This window comes from Anopheles stephensi, chromosome 2, assembly GCF_013141755.1.
Source record: "Anopheles stephensi strain Indian chromosome 2, UCI_ANSTEP_V1.0, whole genome shotgun sequence".
Lineage (NCBI taxonomy): Eukaryota > Metazoa > Arthropoda > Insecta > Diptera > Culicidae > Anopheles > Anopheles stephensi.
Genome location: NC_050202.1, coordinates 9,440,625 through 9,458,289, shown reverse-complemented (window position 1 = coordinate 9,458,289; position 17,665 = coordinate 9,440,625). Strand labels below are relative to the sequence as shown.

The 17,665-nt window shown below is 43.9% G+C and overlaps 1 protein-coding gene across 4 annotated transcripts in view; it reads left to right on the top strand.

Moving 5' to 3' along the window:
• The window catches only part of LOC118503793 (teneurin-m), a 535,466-nt gene that overhangs the window by 18,693 nt on the left and 499,108 nt on the right, over positions 1 to 17,665 (top strand). For all 4 annotated transcript variants that reach the window (XM_036037475.1, XM_036037484.1, XM_036037473.1 and 1 more), the window contains exon 2: positions 5,928 to 6,411. In XM_036037475.1, coding sequence (XP_035893368.1) covers positions 6,390 to 6,411 — 22 coding nt within the window. In that variant the 5' untranslated portion in view covers positions 5,928 to 6,389. The remainder of the gene's footprint in view (positions 1 to 5,927; positions 6,412 to 17,665) is intronic.

Sequence of the window (17,665 nt, the reverse complement as noted above, 5' to 3'; positions counted from 1 at the left end):
CCCGGGTACTTCAGCTCACAAACAATGACATTAACATACTCAATCCAGTTTACCCCGTTGCCGAGAAGCTGTCTGGGAGAAGCTGGGAGGACCGCTAGTTTAAATGAGCACACATTTGTCCGTAGGAATTGCCTTCCAGGCTCTGGCCCGCTTCCGTCGTCGTCCCGGGTTCGTGATAAAGGGCACACACACACACACACACCGATTTCACATAGAGCTCGCAGCCGTTCTACTATCAGCAAAGTCGTTCGTTGTTTTAAATCGTGGCAACGGGCTAGGTAGCAAGTAACCTAGCATTTTTGCATACTGGAAATGGAGCCGTTGGAGGTTCCTTATTGTCTTTGCCACGCTTGGATCCAGGATAACATTTCACTCGCCAGGTATTTCCATGACCATGACCAACGTTTAGAGAGGGGAGAGCACGGTCGGTAACCGATTGTCCTTTCATAGACAGGTGGATTGAGAGAGGATGCTTTAATTTTAATGAGTTCAACCCATCTCGCTTGTGAACGATAATGCGCAATTGCCTGTGGCTTTGGGTCAACGGATCAGCAGCGGAAAACTGCAAGCCACCATTGTGCAGTTGAACTGTCACGGTTACAGAGTCGCCAGTTAAAGATGACGTTAAATTGTTGATGCTTATCGTTTTCTGCACTAACTTTTTCTGCAAATGGTAGCTGCTGCTCACAAAATCTGTTTGAGAAGTGCCTTGAACGATCGCTGTAAATACATCCAGGACCAATAGCACTCAGATGAATATCCGGCCAGTAAGGAAATGGAACTCAGGCTCGAATGGAAGGTGTAGAAATTCACCGCCTTCCTCCCCTAAATTGCCACACAGGTTTCTTCTCATATCGGAGCGACCGTTTAGTGCTGCAAAAGGAAGTCGATTTATGGTACGTGACACATGTACCTGCTGGAACGTACGTGTGTCCGCACACACACACACACAAAAGCGCCGAACCGGTTACCGGGGTTGAGCCACGTGAGAGATTAATTGTTCCCCGATGAGATGGAGGCGCCTGGTCGCTCAACGATGGGCGGGTACGATTGCGAGAAAGCGATTGTAAATTAGTTCTAAATTGAGGCAAATTGTTTTAGCGAAAGGCTATTGTGCCTGCCCATACCATCTCGAACGTACCCGATGGGATTAAGGGAAGAAAGGAGGGAAAAGGGAGGATGCCATGTGAGGAATGGGGGTGAGTGATGAACGTAACGGTCATTGGGCGTCGATTTCCTGCACGGCGCTAATGGACATCCTCAACGTGAATAGGCGAACGTGGCGCACCGTTCGCTCCGGTTGGCAAGATTAATTGGCTGGAAAGGATGGTACGGCTATTAAAGCAAAGTGTCCGCTGGAAATGGTCGGTGATGGCAATGGGTTCTGTTTTTCCAATACGCAACGTTGATTTTTAATGGTTGGACTTGCCTTTGGACGGTAGCTTTCAAAATTATGTTGATGTCTCTATTAAAAAAGCTTGAAAGATTTAAGTAGAACAGGTTTTTGAATATCGATTAGTATTGAAAATGTGTACACAAAAAGCAATGCTTTATTGGAATAATTTATTCATTGCTCTAAAACAAAGCTTCAGCCATGTTTTTTGTTCATCGATTTTGGGTGAAAAAAACAAGCCGCCGGTTAATCGAATTCTGCACCACATTGCATTTTAATTTAATCTTGTCACATTCGCAACGTATCCCAATGCGACACGCGCATACGCACGCCGTGTGAACAAACATTTCGCTTTGTCCGGTAGCCGCATTTTCCAATCGAACTCTGAAGAGGTCATCTGGAATGCAAACGATGATCAAACAAAGAGGCTCGCTGTACATAGATACATAGATGGGTGTGTAGTGGACTGTAAACATAATGTTGCTGTTTGTTGCTAGCCGCTGAGGACTGCAAAAGAGATTGTGTCAATAATAACTTATTTGCAGTTAGTAGCCTTTATTAGGGGAAGCAAATTAGAAGATAAAATTGAATATGATTTCGTAAGAGTATAATTTATCATATATTTTAAATGAATTGTTCTATATTCAATTTTATGTTAACAATTTAGTTCGATATGTATAGCATGAAATTATTTAATCACTCACGGGGAAGTTTAGAATTAATTGTGGAATATATCCCTTGTGGAGTGGAGAAGCCCTTTTGTGTAACATTGCAATCATTTAGTGGAAACTTGTGCCTAGCAAAGATAAGTTTTGTAATGGAACTGTGGAATTGCATCTTCAGCAAACTATGTTTAAATGAAGTGCTTAATAAATCTGTACATTCAAAATATTTTCAAGCTTTCCACAATACACTTGACAATCGGTAGATTGATGATCGCCTCAGGATTTATACGCAAAGATTGATGCCAACCTGATTAGCGTGCTCAAAACCATTCGGCCCGCACCAAACCTAACGAGCAGCTGATTATTTATTCCACTGTCAAATCCTTCCGACTATCCGCCCGACTAGCATCCCGGCTAGATACAATCACTAAATCGGAATATTTATGTTTGTCTCGTGCCGTCAACGTGCAACGTTCGCGTTCCTTCTTCAAGTCGATTAAATGCGACGAAAACGGGGGTATCGTACTTTTGCGCACGACTTGCCAGTACAACGGATCCCCGTACGCACATACATAAGCAAACATGACCGCAAACTTGAAGCCTTGCATTTCCGCTCGGCAAAAGGGAAGTCGCTCCGTCGTTGGCACAAGCGATACGATCCACTCCGACAAATCCAGGACAGGATGCCAATGCAAATGTACTTCGTGTACGCAACATACGTTCTGGTGGTGCCGGTACACCCGGATGTCACAGTCAAGACCGAGTGGGAAAAAGCAAATTCACACACAAACACGCACACACACACACACACACACACAAATGCAACCAAAAGTATGTCGGTGGCAGACCGAACCGTCACTGCCTTTTTGCATTACACACGGCATTAAAATGGTTGATGGCGGGAATAATAAATTCATCATCAAACAAAACGTGTTGAAAGCATTAACATTCAGCTTGACGTATCAAAATTGTGATTAATGAATAACAATCGTGGCGCGACCATATGCAGCTGACTGACAGACGTTGACTGAGGGACAGAGTTACATACAGAACTGCGTAGCAACAACAAAAAAAGCAACGGGAAAATTCCTCGCTTTTCCAACTGGTTTGCAGCCTGATGGTTTGCAAACCTCAGCTGGCTTGAACCGCATCATTGTGCCCGAGGTTTTGCGTTCGATATTTCAGCACACACAAAAGTCGTGCCTGTCGTGTGTTTGTTGTGTGTCAAGTGACAAGTTTTTGGTGAGTCTCGGGAGGGCACACTTACACAGCATGCAAGCAATGACAGCGTGCCGCTTCTTTGTGTGTGGTTGTTGAGAGAAAAATAAACCTCCGGTAAGTATTTCCGGCAAGGAAGCAGTGCTCCGTGCAGGAACATGTTTCGGTGATTTGGTTTCGGTGGGCGATAAATGTTTGGAGTAATGGTGTGGAAAATAGTTTTGCAATTGACAGTAGCGAAATTACGCTTGCGGTAAACGGAAGCGGGAACATGGGCCATGCATTTTGGGTTCTTCTCCTTATGCAGAACAACAGAAGTAACTTTTGTATTTTGGTACAATTGCTGTAGGGAAACTGTTGTACTGTAGTCGAGATCTAAAGTAAATTATTAATGTGACAAAATCGTTATTTAGATAGAGGTTGGATGCGTTGAACACGAAAGTTTCTTTAAATGATTCGATCTTTATTCTTGCTCAAGGAGATTTTTTCGACGAGGTCTATTGACGGAGGTCTTTTGCATGAAGACTTGAAAACACCTCTAGAAGGAGGTTTCATAGATGAGGTCTCTTGGTAGAAGTGGCAAGAGCTTCCCTGTAAGATATCACTTGGAAGAGGTTCCTTGAAAGAGCTCCCTTGGATGAGATTCCTTAAGCAATGTCTCTTGATAAAGATTGAAATAGGAAAGATTGGAAGAGGTTTCTTAGAAGAGCTCTTTTGGAAGAAATCCCTTGGGAGAGGTCTTATGGCGGACGATTTACAGACGAGGTCTCTTGGTAAAATGGCAAGAGTTCCCTCAGAAGACATCACTTTGGAAGAGGTTTCTTGAAAGAGTTCCCTTGATAGAGGCATCTTGGAAGAGGTACTTTAGACAGGATTTCTTGATAAAGATTTAAATTGGCCCCTTAGAAGAGGTTCCTTAGAAAAGCTCTTTTGGAAGAGATCCCTTGGAAGAGGTCTTATGGAGGAGGTTTTTATAGTCGAGGACTCTTTCAAGAAAAGGCAAGAGCTTCCTTGGAAGAGGTTTCTTGGAAGAATTCCATTGGAAAGGTTTCTTGGAAGAGATCACTAGGAAATGGTCACTTGGAGGAGGTTCCTTGAAAGATCTCCCTTGGAATAGATCTCTAAGACAAGTCCTTTTTTCGATGTCCTACGAACAAAATCTGTAACGCCATCGGCTAAACTCTCTAAAATAACAGGCAACATACAACTTTTTAAAAAATCTTATGTCATGGACTCCCTTATAGAATAAGATTATTTATAATTATTTTTAGAAAAACATACATCAGCTTACTTACTTCTACTTTCTAACTCTCCAAACAAGCGAAGAAGTTTCGAACTTAAATCCAGAAGGAATCTTCAAACAAACACATGCTCTATACCGCTCAACTCTCAATGAACTAGCCCAGCCAACCAGTATCAAATGAAAGTCCTACTAAAACATTACCACCGTCATCAACCATGACACATACTTTAAGAGACTGGCATTGCATTGCCGTTTGTTTGACCACAAGGCACTTTGACCGAAACCGTAAGCCTTCCCTTATGTTCTGCTTCCCTTATTTGCCCCTCTCTCTCACCCTCGCACTGGAAACAATTCGATCGAAACTTTATCAAGAAGTTCAAGTGACCATTAATCACACTCCCGCTGACTGACCGAGATGAATTGCAAGGTAAATAGTTGCGACGGGTATAAATTGCAGGCTGTAATTACGTCTGATCAAAAACTTCCTAATCATGGAGGTCGGTCCACTGGGCCTGCCTTTCCTTTCGGAATGGCAACGCTCGTGTTTCGAGCGTCTCGAGGCGCCAATCAGCAGAAGAAGCACCAACGACGTCCATGTGTGTGTGTTGTGCTCTAAGTTGGTCGAGCTGCATCGGCAACAATTAATTATTAAACCCGGTCCGAATGCAAAACCCCCTTGCTGACGATGGTGGTGGTGGTGCATTGCTGCTGCAGCAGTGTTTGATTTTCGATTTTGTCAGCAAGAAATTCTCTTTGATCGCTGCCGTTCGATATAATACGGTTAGCTGCAACACTCATGCATATCTCAGATCGAGTAAGTGATCGAAAGGTGAACGGAGGCCGTTCGTTTGTTTTGTGTACGGTCCGGACCGGAGAGTGCTCACACAGTAAAAGCCCACAACACTCAGATTGATGCCTGGGAGGGAGGTTCGAAAGTCAGCTGTACGCTGGTGTACAAATCCTAAATTCTGATACACAAACGTCATCAGAAAAGGAGGAGGCGAGTTGCGAGAGCTGTCCGGAACTGGTTTTGTGGCAAATCTAATCCAATCGAGAAGCAAATACAATCGATCCAGCCGTAGTGTTACGTGATGCTACTACTGGGAAAGGACATCGAGGTTTGAAGGATGAAGGATGGATTAAGTCGGAACCTTAAGTCAGGCTCAGAAGGATTTAATTTGATTGTATCCCAATCCCAATACCCACGTTGCATTACTTTCACTTTATTTCAGTAGCTTAGGAAATTTGGGTTCGAGTTTTCCACCGCGCTCGAAATCGATTTTTTGTCACACAGCTTAGCTCCACCAGGAACTGGGCTCGATGCTCCAATGCAAAACGGATAATGAAATCTACTTACCGATGCACGTTGCTTACCTGTCGTTCTCTCGTTCTCGTTCCTATTTTGCAGGGATAATCAGCAAAATCAATAAACAAAACATGTCCCGGTGGTTAAGGAAGGATTTCCGTTCGATACACTGAACCGACCGGCCACCCATTCGGAAACGGATCTCTCCCACGTGTCGGTGCTGTTGTCGGTGCAGTGAAGTGTGTTTCTTCGTACGTGTGCGTATTCGCTCGGGTGGTGAAAGCGGGAGCGATACCGGTGAGGTGAAGTGTGCGAGTGTATTTGTGATGTGTCGTGTCGTGGTCGGTGGAAAACATCCCTCCCAGCACCAGCGGGCACCAACCGGCAGCTGACTGACTGAGACACGGAGTGAAAACATTGCCGAGCCGATTTATTTGAGCAGCAGCAGCAGGAGTTTTGTGCTGTGAGTGTTGGGGCGGAATTTGGGAACATCGAGCTGCCCGGTCGCTTTGATCGCAAGCCAGCGTGTCCGGAAACGAGTGAAACGAGCCACCCGACGGTACGATGAGCGGCTATCAGCAACAAGGTAAGCGAACTGGGTGTGAGGTTTATTCAATTTTTGAAGCATTTGTCCGGTGCGAGGCACTGGCCGTTTTAAAGCAGATTTTCATTCATTTTCCCAGTTTTTTTTCTGTGCTCGTTTTTCTATTTTACCGGCAAAACATGGGATTAACAGAATGCATTAAGGCTGTTAATGAAAGTGTTCCGTGTTTTTTACTTCAAAAAACGAATTTTAAAGACCAGGAAAGAAATGTTTGGCGCAAAATATCTATTTTATTTTTAATATATCTTAACTCGAAAAAGAAGGGAACTGAACTGTGTATCGGTGTATGGGTGGGTGCATTATGTTGTTGCACTGGCATCCCCACTCCAGCATCAAACGCATCAACAAACGTCATTGTTGCCGTACATTAAATTGATCTTTTGATGTTGTACAGCTAGATGATTCCTTTGATTTCTATGCCGACCCCGGGTACGGATGGTGCATTTTATGGGATTTTTTTTGGCCATTAAACCGGACAGAACTCAACCCGGGGGAGGGGTTGAAAACTTTCGGTCGGATGAGTTTTGCAAACCGAAAGGCACATCGAAATAATAATGGGAGAAAAAAAAGGCCAGGCGAGCACATCAAAAGAGATTTGCCTTTTTGTGGTGGCGTTGAGAGTCAATCGCTTGGAGGTGCTGATGATGATGATTTGATAATAATTTTGCTATTATTTTGATTCAAGCTTTAACGGGGTTTTATTTTTTAATTAAAATTTGAGTATTCAAAGTTCAGTTTAAACTAAAGGGCACCAATGTCTTATTTTTCTAAAGATCTTAAGACACTACTTGCCATTTTTATTTCTAATTAATGATGTTGAATCCTTAGCATTTTTCAAGAGGATTTTCTCTCTTAACACATTGGCAACCACCCCTTGTACAATGTTGGCAAGCGTATTAAAAACCTGTTCGCATCGTACCGTCCATCCCCGAAGGGACAGTTTCGTTCAATTTTCCACCAAGGAAAAGCAACGCCTCGTTAACCATAAAAAAGCCCCCGTGCTACAAACAACGACTCCGCACGAACAATCGTTTGCACCTTGATTGTCCTCTGGAGACATCACACACACACACACACACGCTGAAACACACAGAAACACCTCGAACGCAATTATATGAGAAAATTGCCTTTTTCGCTGGCCTCGTCCATAAGATTGCATTATTACGATGATTATTAAATTGTAGCCAGCCAAACCATCCGAGCCTTGTGGGTGTGTGGCGAAGACCTGAGAAGATCCCACTCGGCCAGGGTGTTGGATGGTAGATTTTCTTTCCGGCTAACCGCTTGATTGCTTGCCTACCTTCCATATCGTCATCGTCGTCGCCATCATCGTCGGCACTATCAAATCTTCTCGCTCGGCCAACCCACCTTCGCCTATCGTATGAGGAAAATTTGTAATATCCTGTTCATCGTTGAGCATGTGGCATGTCCCAAGTGGCAATGGGATGCAATTCTGAGTGGAGGGAAAACCATCCATCGGGGACCTGATTTTCCTGATCCCCCAGCGGAATGGTGCCAGGTTCCGGTTCCGGTCTGGCAATCATCACCGTACTATAAAGTGCAGTGCAATCAACAATTCCTGAACCAGTGCCCATCATGGTCAAGGCGTTTTCGTGGGGCGTAGTTGTAAAGTAGGGAAAGAGTTTTATGGAAGTCGATATCATAAAGGTATGTTTGATGAGGTGATGGAGGTACTTGCGATATTGAAAAAAGTAGATTTACTCAGTAGTTTGAGAGCATAACAAAATAAAAAGGGCTAAACGAAAACATAACTTCAAGTGAGTTGCTTACTAGAATTACGTCTGATGCTACAGTAGTTGCCGCTGCTATAGAGCGACTCCAGTACTTCAAATATTAAGTCAGCTGCTTCTGATACTGCCTGTTCTACTACTCAGTCAAGATATTTGGATGCCCCGAGTGGAATGGCAGTTGAGGCCCCTCTAATTGTGATATTGGAGGGAAACAACAGGATTTCCCTCGTACCCCGAGGGGCCGCTCCTTCCGCTCCTAGGTTGATCCGCCTCTGCTACTTCCATAGCTGGTAATACTACAACTACTAATGCATAATTTTGGAAAGAGATGTAATTTTTCAATATTTTGACAGTGTAAACTCTAGGTCTTTTTTTACCCAAAGGACAGGTGAGGCCATCAAAATGAGTCTAAGATTGGTCTGAAGCATTCCTTCAGATCGGAGCGGACTCTTCACTATGTAGGATCAAACGTAATCGTGATTCTGACCCTGAACGTTTTTTAGCCCTACTTTAATATGGTTTTCTATGAAATGTGGATTTCTGTGGATTTCCCTCAAAGGTTTTTAGGTAACAATTTTTGATTACCCTTTATCTATTTCGTTGTATGATTAATAGGTTTAAATTTAATCCTTTGCCTGGATTGCTCATTAATGTCATCAATATTGACATAAGCTTGCGTCTCGTGGTATTCGTTATTCTTCAGAAAGATTTATAAAACCATTTTAGTTTTTTTTTAAATTTTTTTTATTAACTTGATTACAAACGAATCTTATTGCTAAGATTTTTTTATGAAATTAGGTTAATGGCTTTTCCGATAAATTTTTGCTATTTTATATTTCTCGTATGTGCCAGGAAAAAGGAACATAAATCCAAAGATGATTATTTTGGATCAGAATAATTTTTTCATGCTTGGCAATAAGTTTGTTGAGAAATATTAAGACTTTGAAAATGTAGAATAACACTATGCATAAATCCCTTAAAATAATGGACAAACAGATTAAAACCAGCTTGACCTCTTCGACCTCGAACTCCGTAGCAGCAAGCGTACCGGGCTGCGATGCAAATACGCGCTACGCCACGAAACTGTCAAATAAAGCAGGAAAGTTTAGAATTATTCATCAAGCTCGCGCTGATGATAAAAGTTTGTACCGTCGTTTCAATTTGAATTTTTGCACCACATCTACAGGCGGGACGGTTGTCTTTATGCAAACACTGGGTGAGCTAGATGGGGAGGGCGACCAGCTGCGACAAGGGTAGAGCTGATAACCGGCTGTCAGTTTTGTAGCTACCGTTTTTCTCCATACATACATGCACTCACACTTTCTGTACATCTTTTCGATCTTTCTGATAGTGGAGAAGCGCACTCGGGGGGTTGGTTTATTTTTTACTATCCTTTCCTATGATATTTTATCATGAAGTACTTTTCCTTCCAGGAGCATTTGCAGCTTCTCATGTGTGTGTGTGTGCGTGTGTGCAGCCGAGCTTAATGCAGAACCCAGTTGCATGTTATAAGCTCCCTAACGAACCAAGAGAATGGTGTTCGCTACACTCGATCCCTTGTAGGTTTCACATGAGTACGGAAGGGTTTTTTTTTCTCTCAGCATGTTTCGCTACGCTTTTTCGCCTGCCCGCTGGGAAGCTGGCGCAAAAACAGAGCGTCCTTCCGGGAACTGGGCCACCATCCTGCCCCCTGTGCCATTCCACTCCTTCCGCAAAACAGCGAGGGAAGTTCATCAGCATTCGTCATTTTCAGCGGAAATTTTCCACAATCCAATCCACGGCCATTGCCACCTCGTCGTTGTCGTCGACGTCCGCACCGGTTTGAGGTCTCATCAAGGTTTAAACGATGAGCCTTCGTCGTCACCGTCGACCAGCAGCATCGTCCAAGAGCACATGCTGGATGCATGCGCTGATAAAGGCCGTGTGGCTGGGCGCACAGGCGTCCACTTCATTTTCCTTTCCATTCGCCGCTACCGGAACTACTGGCGGAAAAGGGCTTTTACCCGGGGGTGATGGCAGGTGATGGCATTTCGATCTACTCGAGTGAATGCATGAATCATTGAAATTTGCACTTCATTTTCAATTTGAATTTCAAAAGCTACCGGTGATGAATGCTTTTACCCGCGTCCTCGTCCAGGCTTTACCGACCGCTGCCGCTGGCCGATGGGGATTTTCGTATTTTATAGTCCGCGTTTTGGACCGTTGCAGCGGGAATGTGTGTTTCGTGTGTTGGAGTATGGGATTTGAAAGCAACATTCAATGTTGGCATGGTTGGCAGACGGTATCCATATGCCGAGGGAAGCGATTCCGGTGTACTATCGGTATCGGTCTAGTACTTGACTTAGATTCTTGTGTATCGAACGGCATTGAAATTAACTTTAAAACAAATTTTTCGATTCTTATAAAGTCAAAAAATATCCAACCTAAGAGCTAAGAACCTAAGACCCAGGACGAATACCAATCAACATCAATTGTTCCTCTTTCCCAAATCTGCTTCTCTTATTGCCTTTAAAGCGCCCTTTCAAATGGCCAAAAAGGAAAATTTATTGTCACTTACGTACACACCTTACCAATCCAGGGTTTAAACACCTCGGTAGAAGTTTTTCCTATCCTACGGCACTCCGAGCAATTCACCGCGTGCCGAAAACAAGGTACAAATAATGTTCGGTTTTTTAATTAAATCCAACATTCCACCAAACCAAATGTACCAAAAACACAACGAGATGGCGCTTGATAAAGCACTTTTCCGCTGCTCAGTAATTTCGGCTGTGGATGAGTAGAATTTTATTGTTTTTCTTCCTCCATCCCCGCTTTGGTTCCGCATTGGACGGCGGGAATTGGAAAATAAGCTTCCCGTTTTACTCCTACTCTTGTGCTGCCCTAACTTCAAAGTCTTGCTAGCCTGAGGTGGCTTCTAAGGAGTTTCCAGCTCGCTTGGGAAACAGTTTCCCAAATTAATGATTTGATTTTCACGCCAGCGGACGGTTGAGATTCTGATGGCTGTTTTTTTTTGCTGGTGTTTGAGTGTGCTCCTTGTTTTATGCAAATATTTTATTCAATATCGATCGCGAGCTGTGAACTGGACTTTGGGAAGACGCTCCAGCACCCGCCTCCAAGTTTGCCCAAAAATCGATGAGAAATTGGTTCACCGTTTCATTTCATTTGGCGATTCTTTCGCTTTCCCTGCAGCCATCTTATTAAACTGGGTTTCTTTTCGCTCCTTGGCTTCGTTCCTTCAATAAAAAGTTATTGTCTTATCGACACCAGCGCGGGTGCGGTTCGGGCCCTGGAAGAGAAAATCGTACAGTGGTCACCGGTGTGGCTACTTACCCGGGTCGCAGCATCTCATTTCCTGGGACTCGTCGGTGCCGGACACTTTAACGGTCACCACCTTACTCATGATTATGATTTTGAAGCATCGAGACTTTGGAAAGACAAGACCAACAACAAAAAATCGAGTGGACCCGGTACGGATATCCGCCGATCGAACTGTTGCGAGAACGCTTTTGTGAGCACCGTGTTGGTGTCGGGTTTGGGGTTTCTCTTCCGGTCCCGAATCTATTGCTTCCATTCGACCGATTTCGACCGGCCGTTTACGGTAACGACTCTATTCTAAAACTCCAAATGTCCGGAGGTTTAGTAGATAAAATTTAATTTTGTCTATTGCAGCTACCGCTCTGTCATAGCTGCTTCGAAGCAGGGCAAAAGGTGTTTATGTTAAGGAGGATCCGATCTAGGGAAAAGAAAGTCTCGTTCTCAATAGTCTTTACGCTACGCTAAGCTCTCTGATATTCATCCGAGAATGGAAAAGAGCTTTTCTAGACCAGCGGTTTGCCAGAAGTGAAACGAAACGGGCTGGTACCGCTCGGGAGAGGGTCCGGAAATTTTTAGTCATAAAATTTAATAGCCATTATCATTCGATGGACATCATCTGAAATGGTGCTTTTTGTAGGGCGGAAGGCTTCAAAAAACGATACCAATCCAATGGAAAGGAGGCACCAAAGAGAAAGAGTTTCGTCAAACCAGGAGGACACAAGGATAGCGGCAGGAAAACCTTTTTTCCCCGTGTCCCGGGAGTTCTCCTGGAACAGTGAATAGGGCGAAAAGAATTTGTAAACGAGTCCGAATAAGCTCAATTTATGGTCAGTTGTTTCCCGTCGGGAAGCTGGGAATTGTTATCAGTTTTTTGAAGCTGGAAGTAACAAAAAAAGGGATAATGGATGAAAATGGCCTACATCGGCCTGGGCCGCTTGCTTGCTTTGAATATCGATTGATTTGGGCCAAACTTTGCGGCCCCAAACCTTTTTTGCAGGCTAACGAGCAATGGCTTCTTTAAAGTTTTTCCCCTTCACGTTTTATTGGGTTAAATTGCTTTATACAGACAAAAACCACACGTAACCGCACGGTTCCACAGCTCAATTACCGAAAACTCGATAATGTCAGGACGCGGGCCGAGCGTCGGTTTGGGGCCGACCATGAGCGAACGATCTAATTACGGCTGCTCTAAATAAGTTCACCACTACCACCACCACCAACACCACTGGGCTGGGTTGGTGCACACAGCGATTCGATTTTGCAACTGAGTGCGCGCGAATGCAGTGCGAACGCCACCAATGTCGGGCGGCCCATTGACACCCGGCAATTAACCGGCAATTGTACCTTTGATCGCCACTAAATCCCGTTTTCCCGTGGAGCGTTTAATGGTGTATTTATTTAATTTATTCAAATATAATTAAGCAGGATTCGGGCCGGCCTTTTCGATTGACCCGCAAATGGGTTAAGCGGGGTTACCTTGCACGTCCCTTTTGGCCGATCGGCTGTCGGGACTATACAGCCATGTAATGAAGCGTGCCCCTGACTGGGTTTTTGGTGGGGTTGGTTGGGGCTTTGGGGAATGATGGTTGGACCACGAGCAGGCTGGAATTCATAATGACAAAATGCAGACTCATTTATCATTCGCTTCCCTGGTAGGAAGGGCAGCCAATGTCGTTGGGGACTAATGGCAAGGAGGGCAGTCAGGTTTTTGGGGTTCGACTTTGGTCTTGGTTTAACGTGCCGTTTAAATCCCACAACTCCTATCGCCCTCTCTCTCTCTCTCTCTCTCTGGCTCACACGTACACCCTATTCATTATGCTATTGTGTTGGTGTGCATGTTTAAAATCATGGCAAAATACTGAAAACGGGATGTGTTCTCCCGGTAGGAACATTAGTGTATGTCCCCAATATCTCGCCTCGTCTACTCCCGTGTAAAGTTCATCCCTTTTGTACTTTATCCATCCAGTGTCCTGGCACGCTTTAGTACGTACTAACACACACGCACACGGACACGAGCACACGTACCGTAATTACGCATGCAGTGATGGTGCTCATCATTAACATCAACAACTCTATCATTGTCCACCTCGTTCACCAGCAGCGGCATCACTGTCGCTGTTTAGGTTTCACTTGCTGCCACTCCTTTGCGAAAGCCAAAAACCATGAACTGGATAACCAACGCTAACCTGGGGAGGATAATTTCCGAACCCATGGAGGGAACGCACATGAATTAGTTAGCTGAAGCTGTGTGGAGAGGCAAAACACTAATAGGGCTGACATGTTACACGAGCAGTTTAGGCGGTTGTTTTTTCGGGGGTTATGATTGATTTTTCGGAGATTAAAGCAGACACTTTTTGGTTGTCGGTCGGTCGCTGAAAAAAAATCAATCATTTAAAATCATTTAAAATTTAAAATACTGTTAGATTAAATGTATTGAAACAAATGTTTAATTAAATAAATGTTAATTGTGAAAAAAACAGAAAAAAATTATTTGCCTTATAAATATAAAGATATAAGAAGGTAATTGATTTTATTACGTAAAAATTTAAACATTGTTAAATTCAAAAAATCAACAGAAAGCAAGTAGAGTGAAAAATAAAATACTTGAAAATCAGACAAAAAAGAAATGAGAAAAGTCTTCGAAATATTGTTTTAAAAAACAAAACAAAAGATATAAAACAGAGGTTTCAGTAAAGAATCAAAACAAAAGCCAAAGAGAAGAAACAACATAAGAAAACGAAAAGCAAAATAATGAAAAAAATTTGCCTTCATTTTTTGGACTGTTCAGATTCAATTCATTCTATCGACTGTCGACTTCACGTAAATTGCCTCCTTCTCATCACCCTTTAAAGTAAGTTCGTGGTTGACAGGGCAAACTAATCTACCTCTCGTGGGTGTTAATTTTCCTTCTCATCCCCCGTTTTCTTCCAAAACCCCGCGCTTTACAATCTGTCAGAGAAAATGGCATCAGGATAGCGAATGCAGTCATTAGGGCGCTAACGGGTTAACGAAAATGGTGCACGTTACGATAATCAAATCTCGTCCCAGAATTTCCCTGTCAGGTGTCAGACTTACAAAGTGCAACTACTCTGCAGCGAAAATGCACCCTCAACCCATGTGGCCTCATCTTTTGAGTGCGCCTGGTAACGGGAGATGAAATTGAATTTGAATATATCATTAAATATCGACGCCCGAAACTTACGTCGATGATCTTGGGGTGCCATACGAGCCATGCCTGTGTGTGGTGTCCGTAAGTCTCCCGCATGGGACACACAAAAGACACCGAACCCATTCTCAGCTGCAAAAAGGAGCATCCAACGGGCTGATTGTCCTTTTGTAATCGAATTCCCTCTAATTACGAAATGGACCGACACACCTACTCCCGTGTTGCCAGTGAGTTCCCGCCGTCGGTGTTGATGACAATGGAAGGAGAAGGATAACAGCTTAGCTGTGCCAGGTGATGATGGTACTTGGCATTAGCGAACGCATCCCCATCAACATCCACCGAAAATGGGATCGAGATGGCGGTTTCTGATCCCGATAATGGGATATTAGAGTTTCGGACAGGGGACCCCCGGTAAAAAAACGGAATCCCACCTGCGCATCACTATTTTCAATTCACCAGAAACCTGCTGCAACCGTGCCAGTGTATGTGTGTGTGTGTGTAAGAGGGGGATGTAAGTTGGCAGCCGCCAGGTTTTGGAAATCTACGTGCGACGGACGTCGGACGAACCAACGTTTGCTTTGGCGAACGCACCAGCCGAATATCGCCGAGCACCATAAATTGATATAATATTATGCAAAACGATATGCTAATGAAGTAGGCAAGTGGATGAAATCTTTTTGATCTGCCGCAAAGTACCACGCCGAGGGAGAGATCGTAGGTAATAGGTTCGGTTAGATGATGTGCCAAAAATTCCATCTCGTTGCGTGTTTTTATGTCTCAATATTCGGCAGGGCGAAAGTTTTAGCCAACATCCTGGCATGGAGATTTGAAATAGGAAGCCCCGGACAAAGTTTAGCTCTTTAATCAAAATCTGTGTGCCCGTGTGAGTGTATGTTTGTGTGAGGAGAGTACTTTAAAAACGGTTGGGTAGAGTTTATTTGAATATTGAAACAACATTTGAGGCAAGTAAGTTGCAGTTTCTTGACGAGTTGTTTCGAAAAAAAGTCTGAAGAGAAACATTAAGGTAAGATAAGAGTGTGCGTGTGTGTGTGTGTATTTAAAGGAATAAAACGGCAGTATGGAAATTCCTAATGAACCACACTCATACTTCCAGCGAGAATTCCTGAGCTCAGGGCGTCTCTCTGAGTAGCACTGGCCTTACATATCGCCCGGCCTACCCCCAGACAAAACAGGTGATTTAATTCCACAACCCTATGAATATTAAATAAATTACCACCATTTGACAGACGCTCGACAAGGGCGGCTCGTTCCCAGTCGAAACCGCCCATAGAAGAGATTGGCCCTGCTCGGTCGCTATTTCAAGCTTAGGTTTCAATTTTCCTGCAAACTTCCCGCAGAAGCTGCGTGGCGAAGCGAGTGCGCCAGTCTCTCCCGCTCAGTGTGTGAAAATCCTTACGCATTTTCCGCCAGCAATCGATTGCTTCATTTGCATAAAACAATATTTATTGTTTGGTTGGGTGAGATTCGCTTGTTGGCCGCATGACGAGGCGCTCGGCACTAGCGGGTGTACGGGTCGGTGCGATAAGATGCGGGAGATTTGCTTTGTGGGTGTGAAGGCGAGGAACTGTGCTTCCAACGCAAACCACGCCGAATGGAGAATGAATTTCCAAACGCAACATAAAATAAGTCGATAATTGATAATGTATGATCTTTCCGACCCCGGGAGCACCGAGCTGGGGGGTACGAGCTGGCAGAATATATTTACACCTAGCGTTCCCCAGTCAATCCGCGCGAAGATTTCACCCAAGAAACTGGTGCCTAGAGCAATCTGCCACCTCTGCACTGAAATTGTCCGGGAAAGCGTCCGTAGCACGGGACGGGTTGAAGGAGCGCAACGGTTTGTTTATGCGTTGCTGGTGGATCAAATTTAATTAGCATAATGAGGAACAATATACACTTGAAGGGATACGACTCGACGACTCTCGAGGGCACATCCCCGGTGCCTTGATTGGAACAAGCGTGGTGGCAAGCGTTTGATGCCCACCGAAAATGAAGTGGAATCGGTTGGAGAGTGGATGTGTGTGTGTGTGCGTGTGTTGATTTGAAGCTAATCAACGGCCAGAAGGTTGATTTGTGCGCTGGTGTTGTGTGGTTCCACGTTGGAGCGTGGTGTGGGAATGCGAAATTACTGCACCATTTCGTACGTCACGGTGTAAAGTGTGTGTTTGAAATTGTAGCTGGAAACATCAGAAGAGAGCTCTGTTTCCAGTTCAGGTTGAAGAATGCAGTTTCTAGCGATTCATGCCATTTTCTGGTGTCGTGTTCTCTTGAAGTATCGAGGATCAATTTTCTCTTCAGCCTTCCTTTAAAGTCCTTACCATACTCAACTATTTTTAATAGCTTCGAATCAAGACATCTTTAATTGAAAACCACTTGTGAAAATACCTTTTAGCAATGGGGAAAACAAAACTTCTTGCCCAAAAACTTTTCCCAACGCGTGACTATGGAACGAGTCCACTTGCCCAATGCTTACCGGAAACAGTGTGGAAGCGCATGTCTTCATTTGTTTCGAAAACTACTTTTGCGATAATTATCGAACGAAACTGCACTTTTGTCACGTTCAACAGCTTCCTCTGGGAGTGTCTTGAGTGGGGGGGGGGGGGGGGGGAAAGAAAACTTTTCTTTTTAAGCATCCGTTTTACCCACCTTGCTCACTTCCCGGGGACTTTAAATGTGTTAAGGAGTGGTAAAAAAAAGTTGTACTGAAGTAAATAGTGCAACTGGTAGGTGGTGGCTCTTCTTGGAGCACTAGTTTTTTGTTAAAATTGTTGGTTAATTGAATAAGGAAAGGCTTATTAAGCGTCTTGTAAGTTTATTGAACTGAATAGTTGTGTTTTTAACAATGATTGATTTCATTATCATTTACTGTGGATCTCAGATCTTAAAACCAGTTTTTCTGATTGATGAAAATTAATAACTAAAACAAGGACCACTAAGAATGAAGAACAACATTTAAATAAAATAATTAAAAAAAAGAGAAACA